At 47.7% G+C, this 22,314-nt stretch overlaps 3 protein-coding genes across 6 annotated transcripts in view; 2 read left to right on the plus strand and 1 right to left on the minus strand.

The window, feature by feature from the left end:
• Positions 1–22,314, plus strand: part of IST1 (IST1 factor associated with ESCRT-III) — a 578,781-nt gene that overhangs the window by 360,459 nt on the left and 196,008 nt on the right. The window lies entirely within an intron of this gene.
• PHLPP2 (PH domain and leucine rich repeat protein phosphatase 2) overlaps positions 1–22,314 on the minus strand; it is a 147,197-nt gene that overhangs the window by 116,289 nt on the left and 8,594 nt on the right. For 3 of the 4 annotated variants that reach the window (XM_050922905.1, XM_050922906.1, XM_050922903.1), the window contains exon 2: positions 1,694–1,941. In XM_050922905.1, the coding sequence (XP_050778862.1) occupies positions 1,694–1,941 (248 nt within the window). Of the gene's footprint in view, positions 1–1,693; positions 1,942–14,865; positions 14,918–22,314 lie in introns of those variants that run through there. The other variant, XM_050922904.1, reaches the window with a different exon arrangement.
• Positions 3,772–4,638, plus strand: LOC127034274 (zinc finger MYND domain-containing protein 19-like). Its single transcript, XM_050922941.1, has one exon. The coding sequence runs from the start codon at positions 3,778–3,780 to the stop codon at positions 4,450–4,452; it is 675 nt and encodes a 224-aa protein (XP_050778898.1). The 5' UTR covers positions 3,772–3,777; the 3' UTR covers positions 4,453–4,638.

Genomic DNA, 22,314 nt, shown 5'->3' on the forward strand with positions numbered 1-22,314 from the left:
ACAGACTCTCGTTTTAGCTCTGTCCGTGAAAAGGAGTGGCAGGTTTACATGCTGAAATCCAAAGTCCACTGGAGGCAATACAGAGTCTAAATCCAAAAGGACGCTATGGCTTGTAAAGCTATGAGGAATCCATGACCTTTTCAGCACAAAGTTTGTGCATGTTAAACTTTATGAGCTGAAGTCTATTTTCAGCGCATAATAACCTAAGGCACAACACTTTATACACTGAAGTCAAGTTTTCTGTAAATAAAACTTTATAGCTTAAGTCTATTTATACTCTTAGCATACTTTGCAATTCATTTTTAAAGGGATATTCCCAGTGAAAAAGCATTGATTTATAAAGTTACTAAGTCATGACCATCACAAAAGTACATACCAAGAGCATTTCAATTAACAAAATGTAGATGTCAAGATACAGAAATGATCACTGAAGGTAACTTAAAGAGAGATTATACATTCTCAAGAAAATTTACACTTGTGAACATTCACATTAGACATTTCCATGACCTTAACTCTGGCCCTTTTCGTCTGTGGTCTTTTTTTGGTGAAGATATTTGAATAATTTGCCAACAAATATGCTATCATTTAGGATGCCAGTTTTATAAAGATGAATAAAGCATAGTATGATAAGATAATATATACTGGGAGTAAAATTTAGTCCTTTATATGGAAAAAGATGCAACCTTATATAAACAGGGACAGCTCTCATCCCAGGGCATATTCCATGTCCAACTAGAAGTTCCCAGAAGTTAAACTCAGAGGAAACACTCTTCACAGAGGAGGTGCTTCTAGTGGAATTACCAGTCAAACCCTCCCAGACAAAACACCAGTGAGTGTTTCCTATCTGAGCATAACAGCTTCAGTCCATAAATTACAGCATTTTATGCTCAGAGCTGGGTCCATCTGCCACACAGAACCCCTTTGCTGACTCATGACTTGAGCTCAGGTGATCATGTAAATAATCGCTTATATTTTGGAAAAAGTTAAGATGTTTGTTTAATTAGTGCAAATTAAACTAAAGCTACGGTGCAAGTAGGAATAATAAAAGAAAAACAAAGATTATTTTAAAATGGGCTTTGCAGTGAGTCTGAAGCCTAGTATTCAGCTTGAGTTAGATTTTCCTATAGAACCTTCTACCAGCACAAATGCTTATGACAATTGTCAGTAGCCCAAAAAATGATTAGCAGGAAAGACAAATACGGTCAAGAAGCCAAGTCTCAATTAAACATGGTCTCAGAAATACGCATGCATAAGGAATAGGTGCCCACAAAGGGAATCAAACCTGATGCTCAGCAGGACCTCGGAAGGGCAGGATGGTGAAAACCTTAACATTTAATCTCATTTTAAGGGGAATCCACAGCCCCACTGATTCCTGAGCATACATGATGCGGATTCAGCTATTAGTCTTATCTTGTTTCCTAGTTCTGTGATTTTGTTTATATTAAATATCGTATAAATAAAACTCAGTCTCTGTGTATGTCTCACCAGTCATCTTAATTAATCTCTAAATAGCCATCAAAGAACAAGCCCGTTATTAGTGACTAGTGCATCTTGTACCCAAAATTAATCATAAGGTTATACCTGCCTACTTCAAATCAGCCCTACTCTCATTCACACTCATTTGCATACAGCAAGAAAGCACTGCCCTCCATCCACTTTTGGAATTGGATTTACCTTTTCCTTCTGTCCTTACCTGACCAGGTCTCCATGGAGCTGCAAATAGAGGTTCTCCCTACCCTCTCCATCACAGATCTCAGATGCCAGGGTATCCACTGTACAAAGGACCAAGTGCAGGTCAGAAGAGGCTGAAGTTGCAGAGTCTGCTCCATAAATGTATACACAGCCTCGCCCAACATCCTCTTTCAGCCAGTCTCTCTCACGGGAGCCAAACCGACTCCTCCTGTTCAAGAAATTTCTGCTCCCATTGCGCTTCATGTTCCTCTAAATGACATCAAAAGTAGATGGTTAGCTGCTGGCACAAAGACTGAAATCCAATAGATTGCCGACTGCTTTCCTTCTCCAACACCTCCAATGACCAGCCAAGTATAATTTCCACCTCTCACCCACCTCTCCTTCTGCTTCCCTAAATTCCCCTCATCCCTCATGGGTTGCAGTCATCCAAACAGCTGCTTACTCCTGGGGGAATTCTGCGCCACTACACGTGCACAGAATTCATGTCCCCTCCAGATTTCTTTGCTTCTCTGCATAAAAATGACTTTCTGAGAGGGAAGCAAAGGGAAGCTGCAAGAGCAATCACGCACCACTCCCTACCTGCACATGTTCATCATTTCAAGCACCTGGAGCAGTCGACAGAGGTAAATCACTGCAAGGCTGGGAACACCCCATCCAGTGGCTCCCACACTGAGCCGAGATCAGCTGCTAGCCCTGACTGGCCTGGAGGCAGGAGGAGATGGGACTTCCTCTTCCCCTGCAAGGAGTGGCTTGGGCTGTGTCAGACCCACCCCCAGAATCCTCCCCCAGCTGCAGGAAACTCAGCATCTCCTCACGCTTCCTACCCCCATCGTGCCTCTGCTGTGTGGGGGAGGGGTCGCTGTATGGGGAACTGCTCCTCCATCCACCCAATCCCCATGCATCTAGACATCCCTATCCAGAACCCCACTAGCCCTCCATACCTGAACCCCACCCCACTGAACCTCAACTCCTGCATCTGGAGTCCCCCTGCATCCAGACAACCCCCCACTGAGGTTCCTGCACTCAAATACCCACCCTGACAAGTCCAACCCCCCTGCACCACCCTGAGCCCCCACATCCAGACCCTCATGCCACTGACCCCCAACTAGCTGCACCCAGACTCCTACCCCACCAAGTCCCACTCCCTTCAGCACTTCAGACCCTTCCGCTGATCCCCAACCACTTTCACCTGGAAGCCGCTGCAGAGTTCCATTGCCCCTGCACCTGGAACCCCACCCAATGAGCCTTTGTGCATACAGATGCCCCCACACCTAGACCCCCCCCAACTGCCCAGACTGTCCCAAACAGAATCCTCTCACCCCACACTGAGCCCCTCCACACTTGGATCCTGCCTGGTTGAGCCTGCCTGCCCAACAGGTGTGCCTAGCACAGAGGGGCAGGGTCCCAGGGTGTTTCTGGGGTATACTCAGTCCTTGTGCTGTGTCAGGGTTGGGTGCAGCCTCATCATTGAGTCCTTGTCCTGGGCATGGGGAGGGTGCAAGGTGATCTCCAACCTTCGTATAGCCAGTGGCCTGTGATACCCACCGCCATACTGAAGCCTCTGCATTTATTTATTGACAAATAAAGCTTGCAGAATTTTAAAATATTATGTGCAGAATTTTTAATTTTTTGGCACCAAATACCATCAGGCATAATAGCTGAGGACAAGACATGTAAGGAGACTGCATAAACTAAGGTAAGGCTGGGAGTGGCCCCTGGATTGTGCTTGGAAAGCATCTGCAACACACTGTATCTCTATGATTTGGAAACATCCTTCACCTCTTTGGATCTCACCCATTATTAAAGAGACATAAAATTAGCAGGAAAATTAAACCACAGATGGGACCAAATCCTCTATCCCACCTGACTGGTTTGACACTCTGATGATTCAACAACAAGGATTCACTAGAATATGGAATCGTCTCCTTAATGACATGCTCCTTAAAGTCATGTTCCTTCCCTCTTTCCTAGAAATACAGCTCTACCCAGGGCTGACCAGAAGGTGCGGGGGGAGGGAGGGAGGCAATTGTATCAAGGCCCCAAGTCCAGGGCTCCCCACAAAATGTCTAATGTCCCGGCCCGGTCATGACTGACTTCAAACTGGGGATCGTGCAGCTCAGCCGGGTGGCCGGCAAGACAAAGTATACGCTGATAGATGAACAAGACATCCCATTAGTGGAGAGTTACTCTTTTGAGGCTCGGATAAAGGTAGATGCTGATGGAAATGGTGCTAAAATATTTGCTTATGCTTTTGACAAAAACAAAGGAACGGGATCTGGGCGTCTGCTGCACGAGCTACTATGGGAGAGGCGCCGGGGAGAGATTGCCCCAGGATTTCAAGTGGTGCATCTGAATGCAGTGATGGTGGACAACCGACTGGACAATCTGCGTTTAGTCCCATGGGGATGGAGACCCAAAGCTGAAGACGCTTCTAGTAAACAAAGTCTGTACTGGCTGGCAATCCAGCAGCTTCCCACAGATCCAATAGAAGAGCAGTTTCCTGCGCTGAATGTAACGTGGTATTACAACGCTAATGGGGATGTTGTGGAGGAAGAGGAAAATTCATGCACATACTATGAATGTCACTACCCCCCAGGCACAATGACTGAAAAACAGTTATGTGAATTCAATATACGTGGCCGATGCCAGGTAGCAAGGTACTGTGGGTTTCAGTGCCAGCAGAAGGACTGGCCTGCTCACAAGAAGCACTGTCGGGAGAAGAAACAAACCTTCCAGCAAGAGCTCGGACCAGAACGATGACCAGGTGGCACAGGCCTCTCAGCAGCAGGATTCCTTCTCAAAGGCATTGGACTCTTGCTTTTGCACAGTAATGACAGACTGCTTATTGAAGCCAGAGGCACTGAAGAAGACAAACCCTGTGATGCTTGAGTAGAACAGCTGACTGGACTAAGCCAGCTCTGACTGGTGCTGTGGAAAGGGATTGGGTCTTCCCTGCCAGTATTATATTCTCAAGCAAAAAGACTACTGTGGAGGCTCCAAGCAGGAAGATTCTCATTATTTATATGTTAATATGTTTGTAAACTCATGTACAGTTTTTTGTTAGAAATTCTCAATAGGACTCATTTACTGTAATGTTTAGATGAGAACACATTGTTGGCCTACCAGCAAAAAAACTGTCATGTAAAAAAAAAAAAAAAAAAACCAAACCCTGAAATTGCAGGGCGTGGAGCTCCAGTGAACATTATGTACTAAGGCTCCAAATTTCTCTTGAGGGGCCTAACTCTACCACTGCTACTAACAAGGAAGTGCCCTAAAAGCATCATGGCTCAATTCAAATCTCACTACGCGAGCTGTTCATTCCACAGCAGATGTTCAAGCTCATAAACTGTGAAGAGTGAAGCCACTGCTCCAAATGGACATGCCCTAAACCTATCACAATAAAGTGTTAGGCAAATCAATATTGCATTGTAAAACAAATATTCTTCTCGCTCCGCCTCAGAGTCCCAAGTACCAGATGCATATTCCACATGGCAAAGTAATTTTTACAATAGTTTATCACTTCAACAGTCAATGCTGTCAACTAGATTTTCCTCTATTAGGGTGAGAGAGAGGTTCATCACAGTAACTAAGGGCTTGGCTACGCTTGAGAGTTATAGTGCTGGTGGTGGTTTTACAGCACTGTAACTCACTCCCCGTCCACACTGGCAAGGCACATACAGCGCTGTATCTCCCTGGCTACAGTGCTGCATGTACTCCACCTCGATGAGAGGAATAAAGAGAACAGTCGCGGCACTGTTTACACTGACGCTTTACAGCGCTGTATCTTGCAGCACTCAGGGGGGTGTTTTTTCACACCCCTGAGCGCAAAAGTTGCAGCGCTGTAAAGTGCCAGTGTAGCCAAGCCTTAAGAAATCCTTCTGGAGTTTGCTTTGCTTACAGATGGTGGTGCTAGACTCCCGTAAGCACCTATCATCTCACTAGCAATGCAGTATTTCATCCTCTAGAACAGGGGTGACCAAACCGCAGCTCGCGAGATGCATGTGGCGCTTTTACAGTTAAAGTGCAGCTCGCGGAGCTCTCCATGCCCATCCCTCCCCTATTCTCTGCCTACCAGACTGAGGTGGAGTGGAAGAGGATGCTCAGGGCTTCTGCCCTGGGTTTGGGTGATGGGGCTAGGGGCTTCTTCTCTCCAGCAGGGAGAGGGGTCTTGGGGATTCAACTCCACAGGACATGTCTGCCAGGATTCAGGGCTTCAGAAGGAGCAGTGCTGAAGCCCCAAGACCCCTTTGCCCACAAGGCTGAAGCTCCAAGCCCCAGCAGGTGCCTCAGAGAGCTGAAGCCCCATGACACCCACTCCCCCAGGGCAGAAGCCTCTAGCCCCACATCCCGCCACATGGCTGAAACCCCAAGCCACAGAAGGCACACCCCAGCTTTTGAACTTCTGAAGATTGCTGAACAAGTTTACCATGCCTGCTTTAGAAGCTGCTGGGCATCCACACTAAGAGGAAACAATTAGGATCCTTCTCAGGACACAGCAACCAATTGTCACACAGCAGCAGAACCTATACACAGGGAAATGCTTTAAAATTACAGGAACATCAATTAAACCAATATCCTCTGAGTTATATTTCTGCTGAAGTAGCAACTAGAGACCTTGATCAGGATTAGGGCCCCCAATGTGCTAGGCACTGTACAGACACTTAGGCCCCAATTCTTTTTTGTGCAGATGTACCCTGGGAAAGGGAGGGAGGTAGGGGGATGCAAAAGTGGTTTTAAGACAACTTTGTACCTCTGGGATTCTGGGCCCAGTCCCCAGCTGTTCTAACCAATGGTAGCTTTGAACAGCTGCCAGTAAGCCAATCTGCCACCTCAGAACACCTGGGAAACAGATGTTCTGGCCCCGTATTTCTGCACCCCTCTCACACCTATGACAGACAAGGGGTGAGAGGTGGCGAACAAAATAGGACTACCTATAACATTCCTCCAAGTTAGTTCCCAGTTGGGGAAATAGACCTGCGTTCTGTCCAGAATCAGGGCCAGAGTATGAGACAATCTTTCCCCAAAGATATCAAGGCTAGGGGATCAGCAGAGATCAGGCAAAATATATAACCAAGTGAGTCCTTCACAGCACGCTTGCATAATGCAGAAATCCATCGTAAGTCCTTTCCATCACAAAGTCTAACCCAGGCCCAACATTCAATTCTCCTTTCTTAATGCAAGGAAGAGGGGTCACTTTGAATCTTGAAGATACACACTAATTTCACAGTTGAACTTGAGAAATTACATTAGCCTCCTTCATTTCAACTTGTTATAATATGCTACTTCATTTCCTGCCCTAAATTCTTACATAGCACTGCTATACACTGTTAGACAGCTGCTGTGTTTTCATCAGAAGTGGCCGCTTTTCAGTGCTCACAAAGTGATCCTCACGTACAATCTGAAAAGCACTGAGATATCCTTCAAGAGGAGAAGTCTAGGTTATCACCCTTCTTTATTAAACAGACTTTCTACACACTCTTTATGCTTACAACCCTCCCCCACATCATTGACTTGCAAGTTACTCACTGCACCGAGTCTGACCACTATTTTAGAAAGAAAACGGTGTACCAAACAGAAGACCAGCATAGAGAACATGGACTTTAATCAAGACATAGCAGCTATAGCAATGCTGTGTCCTGAAACTTCTTGGTGTATGAATGCAACAGCTTGATAAAAACTGACATTTCAGTGAGCACAATTATAATTAAGGTTACATTGGGACTTTCATTACAACCCTCCTGTTTTCACAAGCTCAAATATTCTCTTTTGGAGCTGCAAACTTTGCTCTCTGGGTTGCAATCAAGCCAGGAATTTATTTGTATTTATTTTCAAGAAGTCTAAACACAATCCTTCCTGCAGTTTTCAGTGGTGCAGTGTGACCAAGTTAATATTACTAATAAAACCCAAACTTCTGCATTCCCTGACTAACAACAGAACCTTTTTGAATTATAGGCAGTGCTGCCACCCCTGTATATTATTAAGGTTTCCCATTATAAGACCTTGTTTTTAATTGCCTATATCTTTGTCAAATTTTAACCATTTGGGCTCCAATTTTCCATGCCAGGTGTCTGTTTCCAGCTGAACTTCTTTTTAGAAAATTTCAGCCAAAACAGTTTGAGAACGAAGCTAGGAAAAAATGTCTGACACAGTATAGCAGTTCTTATGTTTTGCCCATGTTAAAAAATTATTTGAAAAGTTCTGGTGTCCCCATGCTTTGGAACAGGGACATGAAAAGGGGAGAGGGTCTGGCTGGCCTTTGTGTCAGGAATATGCCTTTTAACATTCCCATTACAATTTTCCCAAATTAGGCCAAGCTATAAGCTTTTTTTTTTTTGGCGCGGGGGAGGAGGGAAGAATCACAGTTCACAAACACAGTGGAGGCTTCTTTGATCTTAGTAGCTAAGAATCTCTGAAGATTCTGTCCTTACTGACCATTCTTGAGGCAGCACGGAGCAACTGAGTATGCTTCAGCTCCACCATGTGACTGATCTACACATACACCATCCCCACAGAGCATTCTCCAGCCCAGGGATACAGGCACAAAACCAAACTTTCCCTTGTAATGGCAATTACCAGCTGCTCCAGGTTGTGGTGGGACCACCAGGCATTAGAACCGAGAGCAGGGAGCCTGTCTCTACCATGCTCTCAAGGATCTCCCAGAAGGCGTTTAGGCAGCATGGAGGAAGACGCTGTTTGAGTCAAATGCACAGGGGACAAAAGCTGAACTGGGAGGAGGGAAAGGAGTAGATTAGGACAAAGTGTCTGGTTAAACTAGCACGGGGGGCGGAGGGGACGACAACACAGACTGGGCATGGAGACTGGGAGCAGGGGGAGTAGAGACTGAAACTGATTGGACAGGTAGGGTGAGACTGAGAGACAGCGTGGTACACAGTGGGGTGAGGGGAAGGGAAGAGCCTGGGAGAGCACTAATTTCAGACAAGGAAGTGGGGAGACGGGGGCTGGATGGACAATGAGAATGGGACTAGAAACCAGTGGTGGGAAATGGGGGCAGGTGGATTGAGCGGAGGCAGATCTGACAAGGAGCAGAGGCGTAGGGCATGAACTGAGTGTGCCTCAACAAGAGAGGGGGCGCGGAGAGACTGGAACTAAGTGTGCAGAGAAAGGGGGGAGACTGGGACTCAGAGAGTGAGCCTAGGACTGGGACAAGAAGCCAGAGGAGGTGAGACTGGGAAGGCAAGGAGAAAGAGACTGGGACGAGGAGCATGGGGTGGGGAAGAGACAGGAGAGGGACAGGACTAAAGAGGTCAAACTTGGGGAGAAAGGGAAGAAGCATCTGTACCCACCACAGCACATTTCCCTCCATAGTCTGGAATGGAACCCAAGATTCCCAAGTCTCATAATTCCTCAGCTGTGACTCAAAGTATGTCTCTCATCCCCCTCCAGTGCTGGTTCACACAGAGGATGCCAACCTACTAATGTTATTGATTACTCTGTTAGCTCAAGTTGTGGTGGATCTAAAGTTTTCAACCCTGCAGATGACCCACATGGGTGTCAATGTGATGCCATGTGATGGAATTGGTCTTTTTTGGTTTGCTTTTTTAAAAGCTAGGAAGTGACACACACACAAACTATGTTAAACAAACATCAGTAAGGGTTGCAAAGTTAAGCACGCAAAAGTTAGGACGTGTCAAAATTAAGGTGACCTGTGCAGACCTAGTTTGGCTCCCTTGGGCATATATGTTATGATGCTATCTTTAATTACATGATCATATACTATTTGTTTCCACAGGACACCAGCCTCATTCAGGGCACAAGATGGATATAACTCAATTAATGGGCAGTTATTCAATATTTTGTTTTCTCATTGTTTTGTGTGTGGTTCAATGCCTTGTTTACTGCACACTATTTAAACCCTGCTCTGAAGACAGAATTATTAATTTCCTCCTGGGCTTTCTATGGAGCTCATCCCTATACTATGTAAATACTTCACAAACAATTAATTTATTTCACCACATCCCTATGAGAAGAGGGGATGATAATACACCTCTACCCCGATATAATGCCACCCAATATAACACAGATTCGGATATAACGCGGTAAAGCAGCGCTCCAGGGGGGCGGGCTACACACTCCGGCGGATCAAATCAAGTTCGATATAACGCAGTTTCACCTATAATGCGGTAAGATTTTTTGGCTCCCAAGGACAGCGTTATATCGAGGTAGAGGTGTATCCTCACCTTATGGATGGGGAAATAAGACACAGAGATCAAGGTCAAAAGTTTCTACTGATTTTGGGTGCCCAATTTTAGATAACTAGGACCTGATTTAGAGTACTTAGCATTATACAGGACTTCATATGTTCACAGTACACCTCTCACTGACTTCAGTTGCTGCTGTGAGTGCTCAGCACCTCTGCAAGTCAGACATTCAGAAAATGAGGAACTAATATTAGTGGTCACCTGTGAAAAGTTTGATTTAAGGGACTTGCCTCAAATCACACTGACTCCGCGGCCCATGGCCTGCCGGGGATGTTTGTCGAAGGCTCCTTCACAGAGCCATGAACATGGGCCTGTACCTGGCGCAATTCACGAATTTCCCCAACACCTGTCCTTCCTGCGGTGTGGAGGAGACCCTAGCATACATCTACATAGGGTATGTCAGGTTGCAGCCCCTCTTCCAGCTCATCCAGAGCCTTTACTAAGATCCTAACACAGCACAAGGACTCTTACTTCCCCTGTTCCTGGCACACCCCATCCATGGCCCCACAAAGTTGTGAGACCTTCTTGTCAACCAAGATGACCATCCACGACTCCAGGAGAAAGAAGCTAGATGGGCAGGGGTGCTCTGTGACTTAGGGCCTATATCTGTTACCTTGTCCATTCTCACCTTCAGGCAGAGTTCCTCCTTAGATGCCTCTGGATCCCTTGTTATTAATCTTTGACCTCACTCCTGCTACTATTTTTTTTTCCACTTTTTGCCCCCAGAAATCACTAGTAACCTGAGTTCAGAGGTTCTGCCCCTTTAGCTGAGAGGGCAGGCCTTTAGTTTTGGGCAATCCTATTCCTGCCCTTCCTGATACTACTGATAGTACAGTGACTCTGTGGAAGAGGTAGGAATAGAATCCAGTTCTCCAGGGCAGCATTCACTTGTCTTAACCATGAAACCGTTATTTCTCCTCCTGCAATTCCTTGCCTCCTTCACTACACATCTTCCAACTTCTGCAATAAACAACGCAGGGTCCTATAGACAACAGCTGACTGTCTCTCCATATTCATCCCCAGATCATGTTCATCCTGTACACTAAAAGAGGTGGAATCTAGTGTAAAATAGTATGTGATCATTGTGACTTGAATGCCCACCTGCAGTCACACCCTACACACTACTGTAATAATCTTTGTACAAAATATGCCTTGTGAGGCATCATTTGAAAACTGATAATACATTGATCAATATTTTTGTGTAATGTATGTATAAAATGTGTATTAAGAGTTATGAACATAAGCTGAAATTATGACTGAAATGTGTTTCCCATACAAGTCCGGGGAGGGGTAAACCCGTTTCTTAATCACAAAGGACACACTAATGCCTCTAGCCAGTTGTCAGCAAAGTTGATTGGCAATCATCGGTCAAGTGGCCATTCTCTGGCAACAGAGGACCACAGGACAAAAATCAATCTGCTTTTTAGCAAGCAGCAACATGGAACCTCTTTCACTTTTTATCCTCACAGTGGGAAGGCAATTTATCCCTCAGGCAAATGCATTTCAAAGGTTGACTGGACTATGAAAGCGAGGGACAAAAACACACCAGGTACTCTCTTTCTCTTTCTATCTCTATCTCTTTCATCTAAGACAACAGCCTTTGGACTTTGGGAGGAGTTCTGACTTGAGAATTTGGTCAGCCCTGTTGCTAAGAACATGTGGTAAGGATTTTACCTTGAACCAAGTCAAGTTCGTTAAGTTTTAGTTACTAGAAAGCATTTCATCTTTCTCTTGTAACCATTTCTGACTTTAATACCTTATACTTGTACTCATTTAAAATCTAACTCTTTGTAATTAAACTTGTTTTATTCTTTAATCAACACTAATCCAGTATTGTGTTTAAACTGAATTGTTTGGTAATTCCAATTAAAGTACCAAACTCTTGTATATTCACTCTTTACAAAGGCAACAGACCTCTAATATCTGAACTGTCGCGGAGAGAGCTGGACAGTGCAGAACACACCTTTTGGGGAAAATCCAGGAGTGGGAGTGTGTTGGGGTCACCCTGCAAGCGGTAGCCAGAGTATGACTGGAATGCTGCTGGCAGGCTGCAACTATTGACAGACACTCAGGCTGTGACCTGCATGCTGTTTGTGAGGGGTCCAGCCTTCCAAACTACAGCAGCAAAGCATTGTGAGACACCCAAGACTACAGGGCAGGTGGTGACACAACCCCTCACTAATCTGGACTGTACCCCAGAATGTGATAATCATGTAACTGAAGTCTCTATCATAATAAATATGCTCACAAGGAGGCCAAATTAAACCTGTACAGGCAATTTTAAATCTGACATTTCTAAACTTGTGAGTGCTGGACTTTGTTATCTTAAGCATTATTCTTTCAGCATGGCTTTCTGTGTACTGTTTAATTTACTTCGAGGTTAGAATCACAGAACCATAGCCTTTAAGGTCAGAAGGGACCATTATGATCATCTAGTCTGACCTCCTGCACAACGCAGGCCACAGAATCTCACCCATCCACTCCTGTATCAAACCTATGTCTGAGCCATTGAAGTCCTCAGATCATGGTTTAAAGACATCAAGGTGCAGAGAATCTTCCAGCAAGTGACCCGTGCCCCATGCTGCAGAGGAAGGTGAAAAACCCCCAGGGCCTCTGCCAATCTGCCCTGGAGGAAAATTCCTTCCCGACCCCAAACATGGTGATCAGCTAAACCCTGTGCATGTGGCCAAGACTCATCAGCCAGACCGCAGGAAAGAATTCTCTGTACTATCCCAGATCCCACCTCATCTAGTGTCCCATCACAGGCCATTGGGCAGATTTACCGCTAATAGTCAAACACCAATTAATTGCCAAAATTAGGCTATCCCATTACACCATCTCCTCCATAAACTTATCAAGTTTAGTTTTGAAGCCAGATACGTCTTTTGCCCCCACTGCTCCCCTTGGAAGGCTGTACCAGAACTTCACTCCTCTGATGGTTAGAAACCTTTGTCTAATTTCAAATCTAAACTTCCTGATGGCCAGTTTATATCCATTTGTTCTTATGTCCAAATTGGTATTGGTATTGATCCCTCTGATACAAGGTTGTTAGACCTTAGAAGTGATGAAAACAACCATCTAAACCATCTTTTCCTAAGCCACAGGAATCAGATATGACTATCTAATGAGGACACATGAAAGACAAAACAAGTTACAGTAAAAGTTACATCTCATTCATTCGACAACACGCCAACTCTGACCCAGCTGGGACAGCAAAGATGATAATTTGGAGGGCAGCACAGCATGCACTGAGGATTCATGTTATTGCTTCCTTGTATGAAACTCCTCAGAGGAAGAGACGTGAAGGATTGGCAGGTAGTGATCGATCTTTTGGGGATTGATGTATCATGTCTACATGAGACGCGATACATCGATCCCCAAACATGCTCCCTGTTGACTCCAGAACTCCACCAGGGCAAGAGGCAGAAGCGGAGATGATGGGGGAGCAGCGGCCGTCGATCCCATGCCACAAGGACGCGAAGTAAGTCAGTCTAAGTCGATCTAGTATACGTCGATTTCAGCTATGCTATTCTCGTAGCTGAAGTTGCATATCTTAGATCAATTTCCCCCTACCCAGTGTAGACCAAGCCAGAGTACAGCAAGCTATTCTGATGGCTGTGCAAATAAATGCCCTTTCCCAACACAGATTCCTGTGTCAACGAAGCTGGAAGTGTTATTAGTAACACAGGTCAGGAAATTATTTTTAAAGTAATTTTAATCACCTAGTGACTCACTCAAGGTCACATGAGAAGTCTGTGGTAGAACTGAGAACACAGGAGTCTTGGAGCTTAAGAAACCCTTCTTCCAAATCTTGCTCCCTCGCCATTCTCTGTTTTTACTATTTAAGCTTGTCTATTTCTTACCACTGTGTCAAGTGTTTGAGTCTTAAGACAGCATCATATCAACGTAAGCTAGTGTCTCATTTCCTGACACCAAAGGTTTTCCTGATGCCTCCCTTGTTGTCATCAACCCTACAATTTGCCACCCCTTGCTGTGCTCTAACTCAGACTAATCTTCTTGTGGCAAGGGCCATTTGATTTTTGCTAAAGTGCCAGGCTCACTGGTGATGCTATTTGAATAAATACAGAACCAGACAATACCAAAGAGAAAGGATAAGAGAAAAGTATTCATTCATGGGGGGGAAGGGGAGAGGTTTTGTATATCCCGCTGGGGTAAGTGAACGTCATGGTTATAGTTAAGTCCTGTTCATACTATGGTAATCACCATGAACTTTTGACCACAGCATAATCAGAGAACCAGTGTAACCAACATATGGCTTCACTGGAAGTCTGTTGGGGTTACCTCTTCAAGAGGTCTTGGGGGAGAAATTGACATAATCCAAATTCCACTCCCTGGGCCGCCACAGGGTAAATTCCCTTCTTCTAACCCTTACAGGCTGCTTCAGGACACAGCCACTATGGGGGACGAGGACCAGTTAGCCATCTCCAGGGGTGCAGCATCCTCCCGCACCGCCGGGATATCTCACAGTGGAGATCAGCAGACGGAGGAAGAGCTGCTGGCCCAGGATCAGGCCGGGGGAATGAGAAGAGAGACAGATGGGGGGGGGGGGAATGGATCAGGGAACTTGCCAGTGCCCTGCCCTCACCACTGATTCAGGCCCTCGGACACGGGCCAGGCAGGTGCTAGGCCCCCCCGGGGCCCCGTGCTCATGTCTCGGACTGGACTGGACTGGACTGGACCGCCCCGCCCCCGCCCCCGCCCGGCCCGGCATCTGCCTCTCACGAAGCCCCCGGCCCGGGCCCCCCAGCAGCGCCGCGAGAACGTGGCCCCGCCCGGCGCCCCAGCGAACAGGGGGCGCCGCGCCGCGCCGCATCTCCCGAGCCTGGCACGCTGGGACCGGACCCCGGGCCGCCCCGCCCCGCTGGCCGCGGAGCTACACCTGGCTCGGGGCGCGCGGAGCGGGGCCCCCCTAGGCCCGGCCCCGCCCCCTCACCTTCAGCACCCGGATCCCCCCGCGGCTCCCCCGGGCGCGGCCGGCTCCCGCCGCCTCCATGGGCCCCGGCTCGGCCACAGCCTCCCGCCTCGGCAGCGGCGCCTCGCGCGAGCCCAGCCGCGCCCACGGGCTCATTAGCATACCGGCCCCGCCCCCGGCCCCGCCCCAGACTCTTCGTCAGGCCGGGCCCCCTCAGCTGCAGAGCAGGTCGGGGCCTGGGGGGCGGGGGGCAGGTCGGGGCCTGGGGGTGCCGGCCGGGGGGGGAATGCTAAGGTGGGATCTAGGGGTCAGGTCAGGGCATGGGGGTGCTGGCTGGGGGGGAAGGCGAAGGGGGGGTTAGGGGGCAGGTCAGGGCATGGGGGTGCTGGCTGGGGGGGCTAGGGGGCAGGTCGGAGCATGCGGGTGCCGGCTGGGGGGGAAGAGGGGGTAGGGGGCAGGTCAGGGCATTGGGGATGGCCTAGTCCCAGGGAAGGGGGGGGCTAGGAGGGGAGAGCATTGGGGGGTGCCTAGCCCAGGGGAAGAGGGGGCAGGCTAGCCAGGGAAGGGGGGGGCTAACAGGGGAGAGCATTGGGGGGTTCCTAGCCAGGGGGCAAGGGGTGGCTAGCCAGGAGAAAGAGGATGGCGGGCTAGGAGGGGAGAGCATTGGGGGTGCCTAGCCCAGGGGAAGGAGGGGGTGGGCTAGCCAGGGAAGGGGGGGCTAACAGGGGAGAGCATTGGGGGTGCCTAGCCCAGGGGAAGAGGGGGTGGGCTAGCCAGGGGAAGGAGGGGGCCAGCAGGGGAGAGCATTGGGAGGTGCCTAGCCCAGGGGAAGAGGGGGCCAGCAGGGGAAAGCATTGGCGGGGGGTGCCTCACCAGGGGTAGGAAGAGGTGCTCATTTCTCCAAGGCTGGGAGTGATGGAGAACATGCTCTAGCTAGATAACCAGTCCTCCAGGAATAAAGCTCTCCTGGGCATGCAGGCTCCCCTGGCAGTAGTGTGGGGATGAAAATGGACTGTGCACTAGGCCCCAAGGACTGGAACAAGTTCCACAGGCCCTGGGGGTCGAAGAGCCCCAATGCTGTGGATACAGAGCCAATAGGGGCAGCAGATTTGTATGATTTTTGGTGGGGTGCAAAATAGGTCCAAACCGGCCCCCCCCCACCACCACCATACACCTAACTAAGGTTCTGGGAGGGGTTTGGGTACTGGGTGCAGGCTCTGGGCTGGGATGGGGAGTGGAGTGCAGACTCTGGGAGAGAGTTTGGGTGCAGGAGGGATGCAGGGTGCAGGAAGGAGTTTAGGTGCAGGCTCAGGGCTGGGACAGAGGGTTGGGATACAGGGTGTGGGGCTCGGCCAAGAATGAGGAGTTTGGGGTGCAGCAGACAGGCTATGCTGGAGCAGGAGGCCAGAGAGGATGACTCCCTGCAGCCCTCTCCCTGCCTGCAGCTGCCATGCACCTTCTCCCCTCCACACGTGCAGCAGCTGCCTCAACCTGGCGCTCCCTCATAGCCAGAAGCAGCCAGCAACGGAGCGCAGCATGGAACTGCAGGGAGCAGCCACCTGCTGCCCAGGGCAGGGATGGCCACTCGGAGGAGGCACACAAGAGTAGCTGGCAGGGCCAGGGGAGAGATCCAGCCCCGAACATTAGTGGAGACAGGCCACCCGGGTCCTGAAATTGCTGGAGTCTGGGCACCCTGGGGCCCATACAACTCACCACCCCTGAGAGCCGTGTCAGAGGCCTAAGACAGCAAGCCTCAGAAGCGAAGAGTTTCAGGCACTAGCCTCCACACTCCTCATCATCTCTAGAAGAGCAGGAACCTCAATAGCACTAATGCCAGGTGTCACGGAGGCCCCAGCTGATACTCTGGAACTGCTCCCCACAAAGCCAGGCAGGACTTTAGGGAGCCTCCTCTCCCTTGGAGCAGATTTGTTCAGGGCAAAAAGCTCACACGTCTTCACCTCCTGGGCCTCTCCTTGGAGCATTCAGCATCCTCTGCCCCTCCGTGCGCTTCCCACAGCGAGTCCCCCCCAGTGTGGTCTTGGGGGGCCACAGAGTCCTGCACCCCCACTTTGCAGTCAGACGTTGACTCTCAGCCAGCCAGTAAAACAGAGGTTTATTAGATGACAGGAACAGGGTCTAAAACAGAGCTTGTAGGTACAGCGAATGGGACCCCTCAGCCGGGTCCATTCTGGAGGGCAGTGAGCCAAACACCCACATCTGCACTTCACTCCTCGTCCCCAGCCAGCTCCAGACTCCAAAATCCCCTCCAGCCCCTCCTCTTTGCTCAGCCCCTTTCCTGGGCCAGGAGGTCACCTGATCTCTTTGTCTCCAACACCTTCAGTTGACACCTTTGCAGAAGAGGGGCCCAGGCCATCAGTTGCTAGGAGACAGAGTGCCAGGCATTTAGGTGCACTGGCCCTTTGCTCTGTAGAAATCACACACCCTTATTCCGCCACCTAGATACTTAAGAACTGCATAGGGGACACTGAGGCACCAACACAGTATTCAGAGAAAACATTAAGAACATTCCCAGTTCGCCACACCAGGTAGAAAACCATTCTGTCAATAATTGTCCAGAATCAAAATCTCTCTCAAAGTCAACCAGGTGGCCTGAAGAGCTTCTCCGACACATCACTCCTGTTCTTTACAGATCAAACACATCTGGGTTCTGACCTCCCAAGCACAAGGGCAGGTGACTGTTTTAGTAATCTCATCCATGCTGCCTGCAGGGCCAGTGGCCCCAAGGCAGGGAGAATAGCTAGAGAGAGAAACTGGACCAATGTGTCTGATATTAAGGGAAGCAGCTCAAGAGGTCTAGCCATACCTGATTTCCCCCAACAGCATAGGCACCGAAAAAAGATTGACTAGGTGACTAGTTAGCTGACTACATTAAAAAGCAGTACCCAAAAGGTGCAGAGAAAGAGAAAGCTGAGAGGACAAGCATTAAAGGGCACAGTGCTCCAAGCTCGCTCCACCATGAGCAATCAAAGGAAAGTGGAGGAAAGTGTTTCCACCCTTGTGTGTGGGGAGGCAGGTGACCACAGTGAACACTGCTTTCTGACCAATACCAAGGGCACATTCACCTGGTGTGGGGGGCGGGGTCCACAAGGAGAATTTCCAAAAGAGAATGCACCAGATTTTAAGTAAAAGTTCACATGCTGGAGTATGATGCTGAGGCAAGGGAAGGATGCTGTGGCAAATACCATGACCAGAGAATCAAAAAAGAACTAGATAAGTTCATAGAGGATAGGTCCACCAATGGCTATTAGTCAAGATGGGCAGGGCTGCAAAACCATGCTCTGATAAGTGTCCCTAGACTCTGTTTGCCAGAAGCTCGGAATGGGCCACAGAGGATGGATCACTTGATGATTGCCTGTTCTGTTCATTCCCCGTGGGGCACCAGGCATTGGCCACTGTCGGAAGACAGGATACTGGGCTAGATGGACCTTTGGTCTGACCGAATATGGCTGTTCTTTTGTTTGCTTGTTTTTGGAGTGTTATGATTGTCACTCTTTTTATGCTGGAAAGGTACTATCAAAGAAGAATGTTTTGCAACCTAGAGGTGTTCAGACTCTGCAAACAACCAGTCTCCTTTGGAAGTTCATTCCATAGCCATATCCCTATGACTTACAGCACTTTGTCCCGCACTCATGTGCTTCACTTTGGGCTTTGTGATCTGCACTCTCCCATATTTGCAAAACTCTTGGCAGTTCAAAGATTGATATCTGTACTCTTATGCAGCTGGGTGTAACAAGGCACTGGTCCTGGGATGCACGTGCACCTGTTCCAAGACTGGCCTCCTTTCACAGAATTGCTTTTCAAGTGAGGGGTCTGAGGGAATAGCACAGTCATGTGACTACGTAAAAGGGCATGTTGAGAGATATAATGGCAGCTTGTGTTCTGTTAGGAAGACTCCAAGGATAGAGACAATTTTCCACAGTTCCCAGGCAGAGGGAAAGGAAGCTGCAGGAAGGAGAAGCCTGCGGGGAAGGTGGTGGTCAGACTAGATGATCTCAATGCTCTCTTCTATCCTTGGATTCTACGACTATGAAAAAAAATTCAGTTGAGAGATTTGCAGGAAGAAAATCTCAGCTGGGACAGGATTATAAAGGATTGGGAAGTTCTGGAAAGAGGGCAAAACCTGGTAAAAAACTGGAAGAACTACTGGAGCACTGGGAAAGTCTAAAAGGAACTGCAAAAAGAACAGGAGTACTTGTGGCACCTTAGAGACTAACATTTATTTCAGCATAAGCTTTCGTGGGCTACAGCTCACTTCTTCGGATGCATAGAATGGAACGTACAGATGGAAGATATTTATACATACCGAGAGCATGAAAAGGTGGAAGTACCATACCAACTCTAAGAGGCCAATCAATTGAGATGAGCTATCAGCAGGAGAAAAAAAAACCTTTGAAGTGATAATTGAGATCACCCATAGAAGGTGTGAGGAGAACTTAACATAGGGAAATAGATTCAATTAGAGTAATGACCCAACCATTCCCAGTCTCTGTTTAAACCTAAGTTAATTGTATCTAATTTGCATATTAATTCGAGTTCAGCAATCTCTCTTTGGAGTCTGTTTTTGAAGTTTTTTTGTTGCAAAATTGCCACCTTCGAGTCTGTCACTGCGTGGTTAGAGAGGTTGAAGGAACTGGTGAGCCTGGAAAAGCAGGTTGGGAGACTCTGGCTTTGAGCTGTTTTGTTATGATGTTCTTAATTGCAACAGACATGGAGGCCCGATGTTAGGTCTTCCCAGCAGACAGCACCAGATGACTGACAGCAAAGGGTCAGATCAGAGCAGCATTACTTTCAACTTACTCTACTTTGGGAAACTCTGAACAGCAGCAGGTGCACTAGAGCTGTTTGTATGCAGTCAGCATGACGGACAACCCAGAATTGTTTCACATTTTTACTATTACAACCACAAGACCTAGAAACTTACTCTTAAAAAGCAATGCTTAAAGCCTCTATAAATCTAGGAGCTTTCCCATTCTCACTCTCACTCCCCTTATGAAGGACAGTTTTCTTTCAAGATATTATTTCAGGCCTGGCAGGCTAATTGGTGGGGTGCTGCCCTCAAGGCCTGAATATCTGTCTCAGCAGGTGCAAATGAACCTTTCAAGTCTCTGTGTGGTGTTGGACAGCACCAACAGTAACAATCTGCTGCAATTAATGATCATGTGAAAAGTGCTATCAGTCATTTCCAGTTACTGCGGACAAGCACCTACCCAAGTGAGTGGTACAATTCAAACCCACCTTCCTGCCTCAGGAGCTCCAAGCCTAGCGCTAGTTGCTGTTTGAACTTACATTTTACAGAGTGACAAGGTGGATGAGGTAATATCTTTTACTGGACCAACGTGAGAGACACGAGAAGTTAGTCCAGTAAAAGAGATTACCTCACCCACCTTGTGTCTCTAATATCCTGGGACTGACACAGCTACACCACCACTGCATTTTACAGAATGACCGTCATGAGCACACCCCTGCTCTTCCTGGTAGATTTGCAATTGTTCTCAGCTTTTTCTTCCCATAAAACTCAAGAAGCTATTCTGGTTTCTCACTTGCGGACTTTGATCTGTAGGTAGGAAAATGCCACCTGAATCCTTATTCCAGGGGTGGCCAACCTGAGCCTGAGAAGGAGCAAGAATTTACTGATGTACTTTGCCAAAGAGCCACAGTAATATGGCAGCAGCCCCTCCGCCAATCAGTGCCTCCCCCTCCCTCCCCACACCTCCAGATCACCTGTTTTGTGGCATGCAGGAGGCTCTGGAGGGGAGGGGGAGGAGCAAGGGCATGGCAGGCTCAGGTGAGGGGGCAGGAAAGGGTGGAGTGGGGCAGGGCCTGGGGCAGAGCAGTGAGCACCTCCCAGCACATTGGAAAGTTGGCGCCTGTAGCTCCAGCCCTGGAGTCAGTGCCTATACAACGCATATTAACTTCTGAAGAGCCGCATGTAGCTCCGGAGCTACAGGTTGGCCACCCCTGCCTTATCTCCTTTATTCTTCTCTTTGAGACAGCCTCACTGACCACACCTCTCTCCTCTAGGACAAAAGGGTATTGTTTCCAAATTAGTTACTTTCAAAGCTGAGAGAAACCAGCTATGATTCTCTCCTTCCTCTACATTATAAAAAGACTAACACTATAACACCATAACATAAGATGGCAATACACCCTCTGCTGGATTAGGAACAGAGGAATTGCCAGGCTGGATCAGACCCAAGGTTGATCTCATCCATTATCCTGCCTGACATGGGCCAGAACCATATGCTTCAGAGAAAGATGCAAAACCCCAGCAGTAGACATACGTAATAGTCTGCACCTCCAACATTAGGCCTCATCCTGCTCTCTTGGTAGAGTTTGGCTTAAACCCAGAAGTTTGAAGTTTAAAATCCATTCCACAATTTTTTCATTAATTATGTTGTCAGATATTTTTGTTATCCATACATATGTCCAGTGCTTTAGTAAGTCTTAAGTTTTTGGCCTCAATGACTTCCTGTAGCAATGGGTTCCACATTCCAATTATGTGTTGTGAGTAAAAGTATTTCCTTTTATCAATTTTGAATTTCCTATCTTTTAATATAATTGAATGTCCCCTTGTTCGTGTCATGAGACATGGAAAACCAAAGCTCCGGATCTGCCTTCTCTAGACCATTTTTAATGTATTTCTATCATTTCTCCTCTTATTCATCTCCTTTCTTTTCACATGAGAGCTTTTCCAGGCCCTTGATCGTTCTCATGGCTCTTTCTGAATCCACTCTAGTTTTGCAATACCCTTTTTGAGACTGGGTAACTAGACCTACACATAGTATCCAGATGAGTCTGCACTATTAATAAGCCATTAGACTATTTTGTATTATTCTCCATCCCATTCATTATTAATCTTAACATCTTTGCTTTTTTGACCACAGCTTCAAAATTGCAGATAGTTCAGTAGAGCCCTTTGGTTCAGTGATGCCCTGGTCCTTTCCCTGAGATGATACTGTTAATTTAGAACCCTATAAATTGCATGACTAGTTTAAATTTTTTCCTCCAATGTGCATTACGTTGGTACTTAACTTCATTTGCCATCATGTTGCTCATTCCCCTAGCCTGTTAAGGTCTCTCTAATGTTCCCCATAGTCCTTGTTGCTCCTGAATAACCTCACACTGTCACCTGCAGATTTCACTGCTCACTACCCCCTTTTCAGATCATCAGTAAATATATTGCCTCTTGTGGCAAAGATTGAGAGAGGGTATGTCTACACTACGGGATTATTCCGATTTTACATAAACCGGTTTTTTTAAAACAGATTGTATAAAGTCAAGTGCACGTGGCCACCCTAAGCACATTATTTTGGCGGTGTGCATCCATGTACCGAGGCTAGTGTCGATTTCCTGAGCGTTGCACTGTGGGTAGCTATCCCATAGTTCCCACAGTCTCCTCCGCCCATTGGAATTCTGGGTTGAGATCCCAATGCAAAAAGTGTCGCGGGT

The sequence above is a fragment of the Gopherus flavomarginatus genome, chromosome 14, assembly GCF_025201925.1.
Source record: "Gopherus flavomarginatus isolate rGopFla2 chromosome 14, rGopFla2.mat.asm, whole genome shotgun sequence".
NCBI classification, from domain to species: Eukaryota; Metazoa; Chordata; order Testudines; family Testudinidae; genus Gopherus; species Gopherus flavomarginatus.

Coding starts and splice junctions, on each gene's coding strand:
- LOC127034274 (XM_050922941.1), top strand. CDS start 3,778: ATGACTGACTTCAAACTGGGGATCGTGCAGCTCAGCCGGGTGGCCGGC.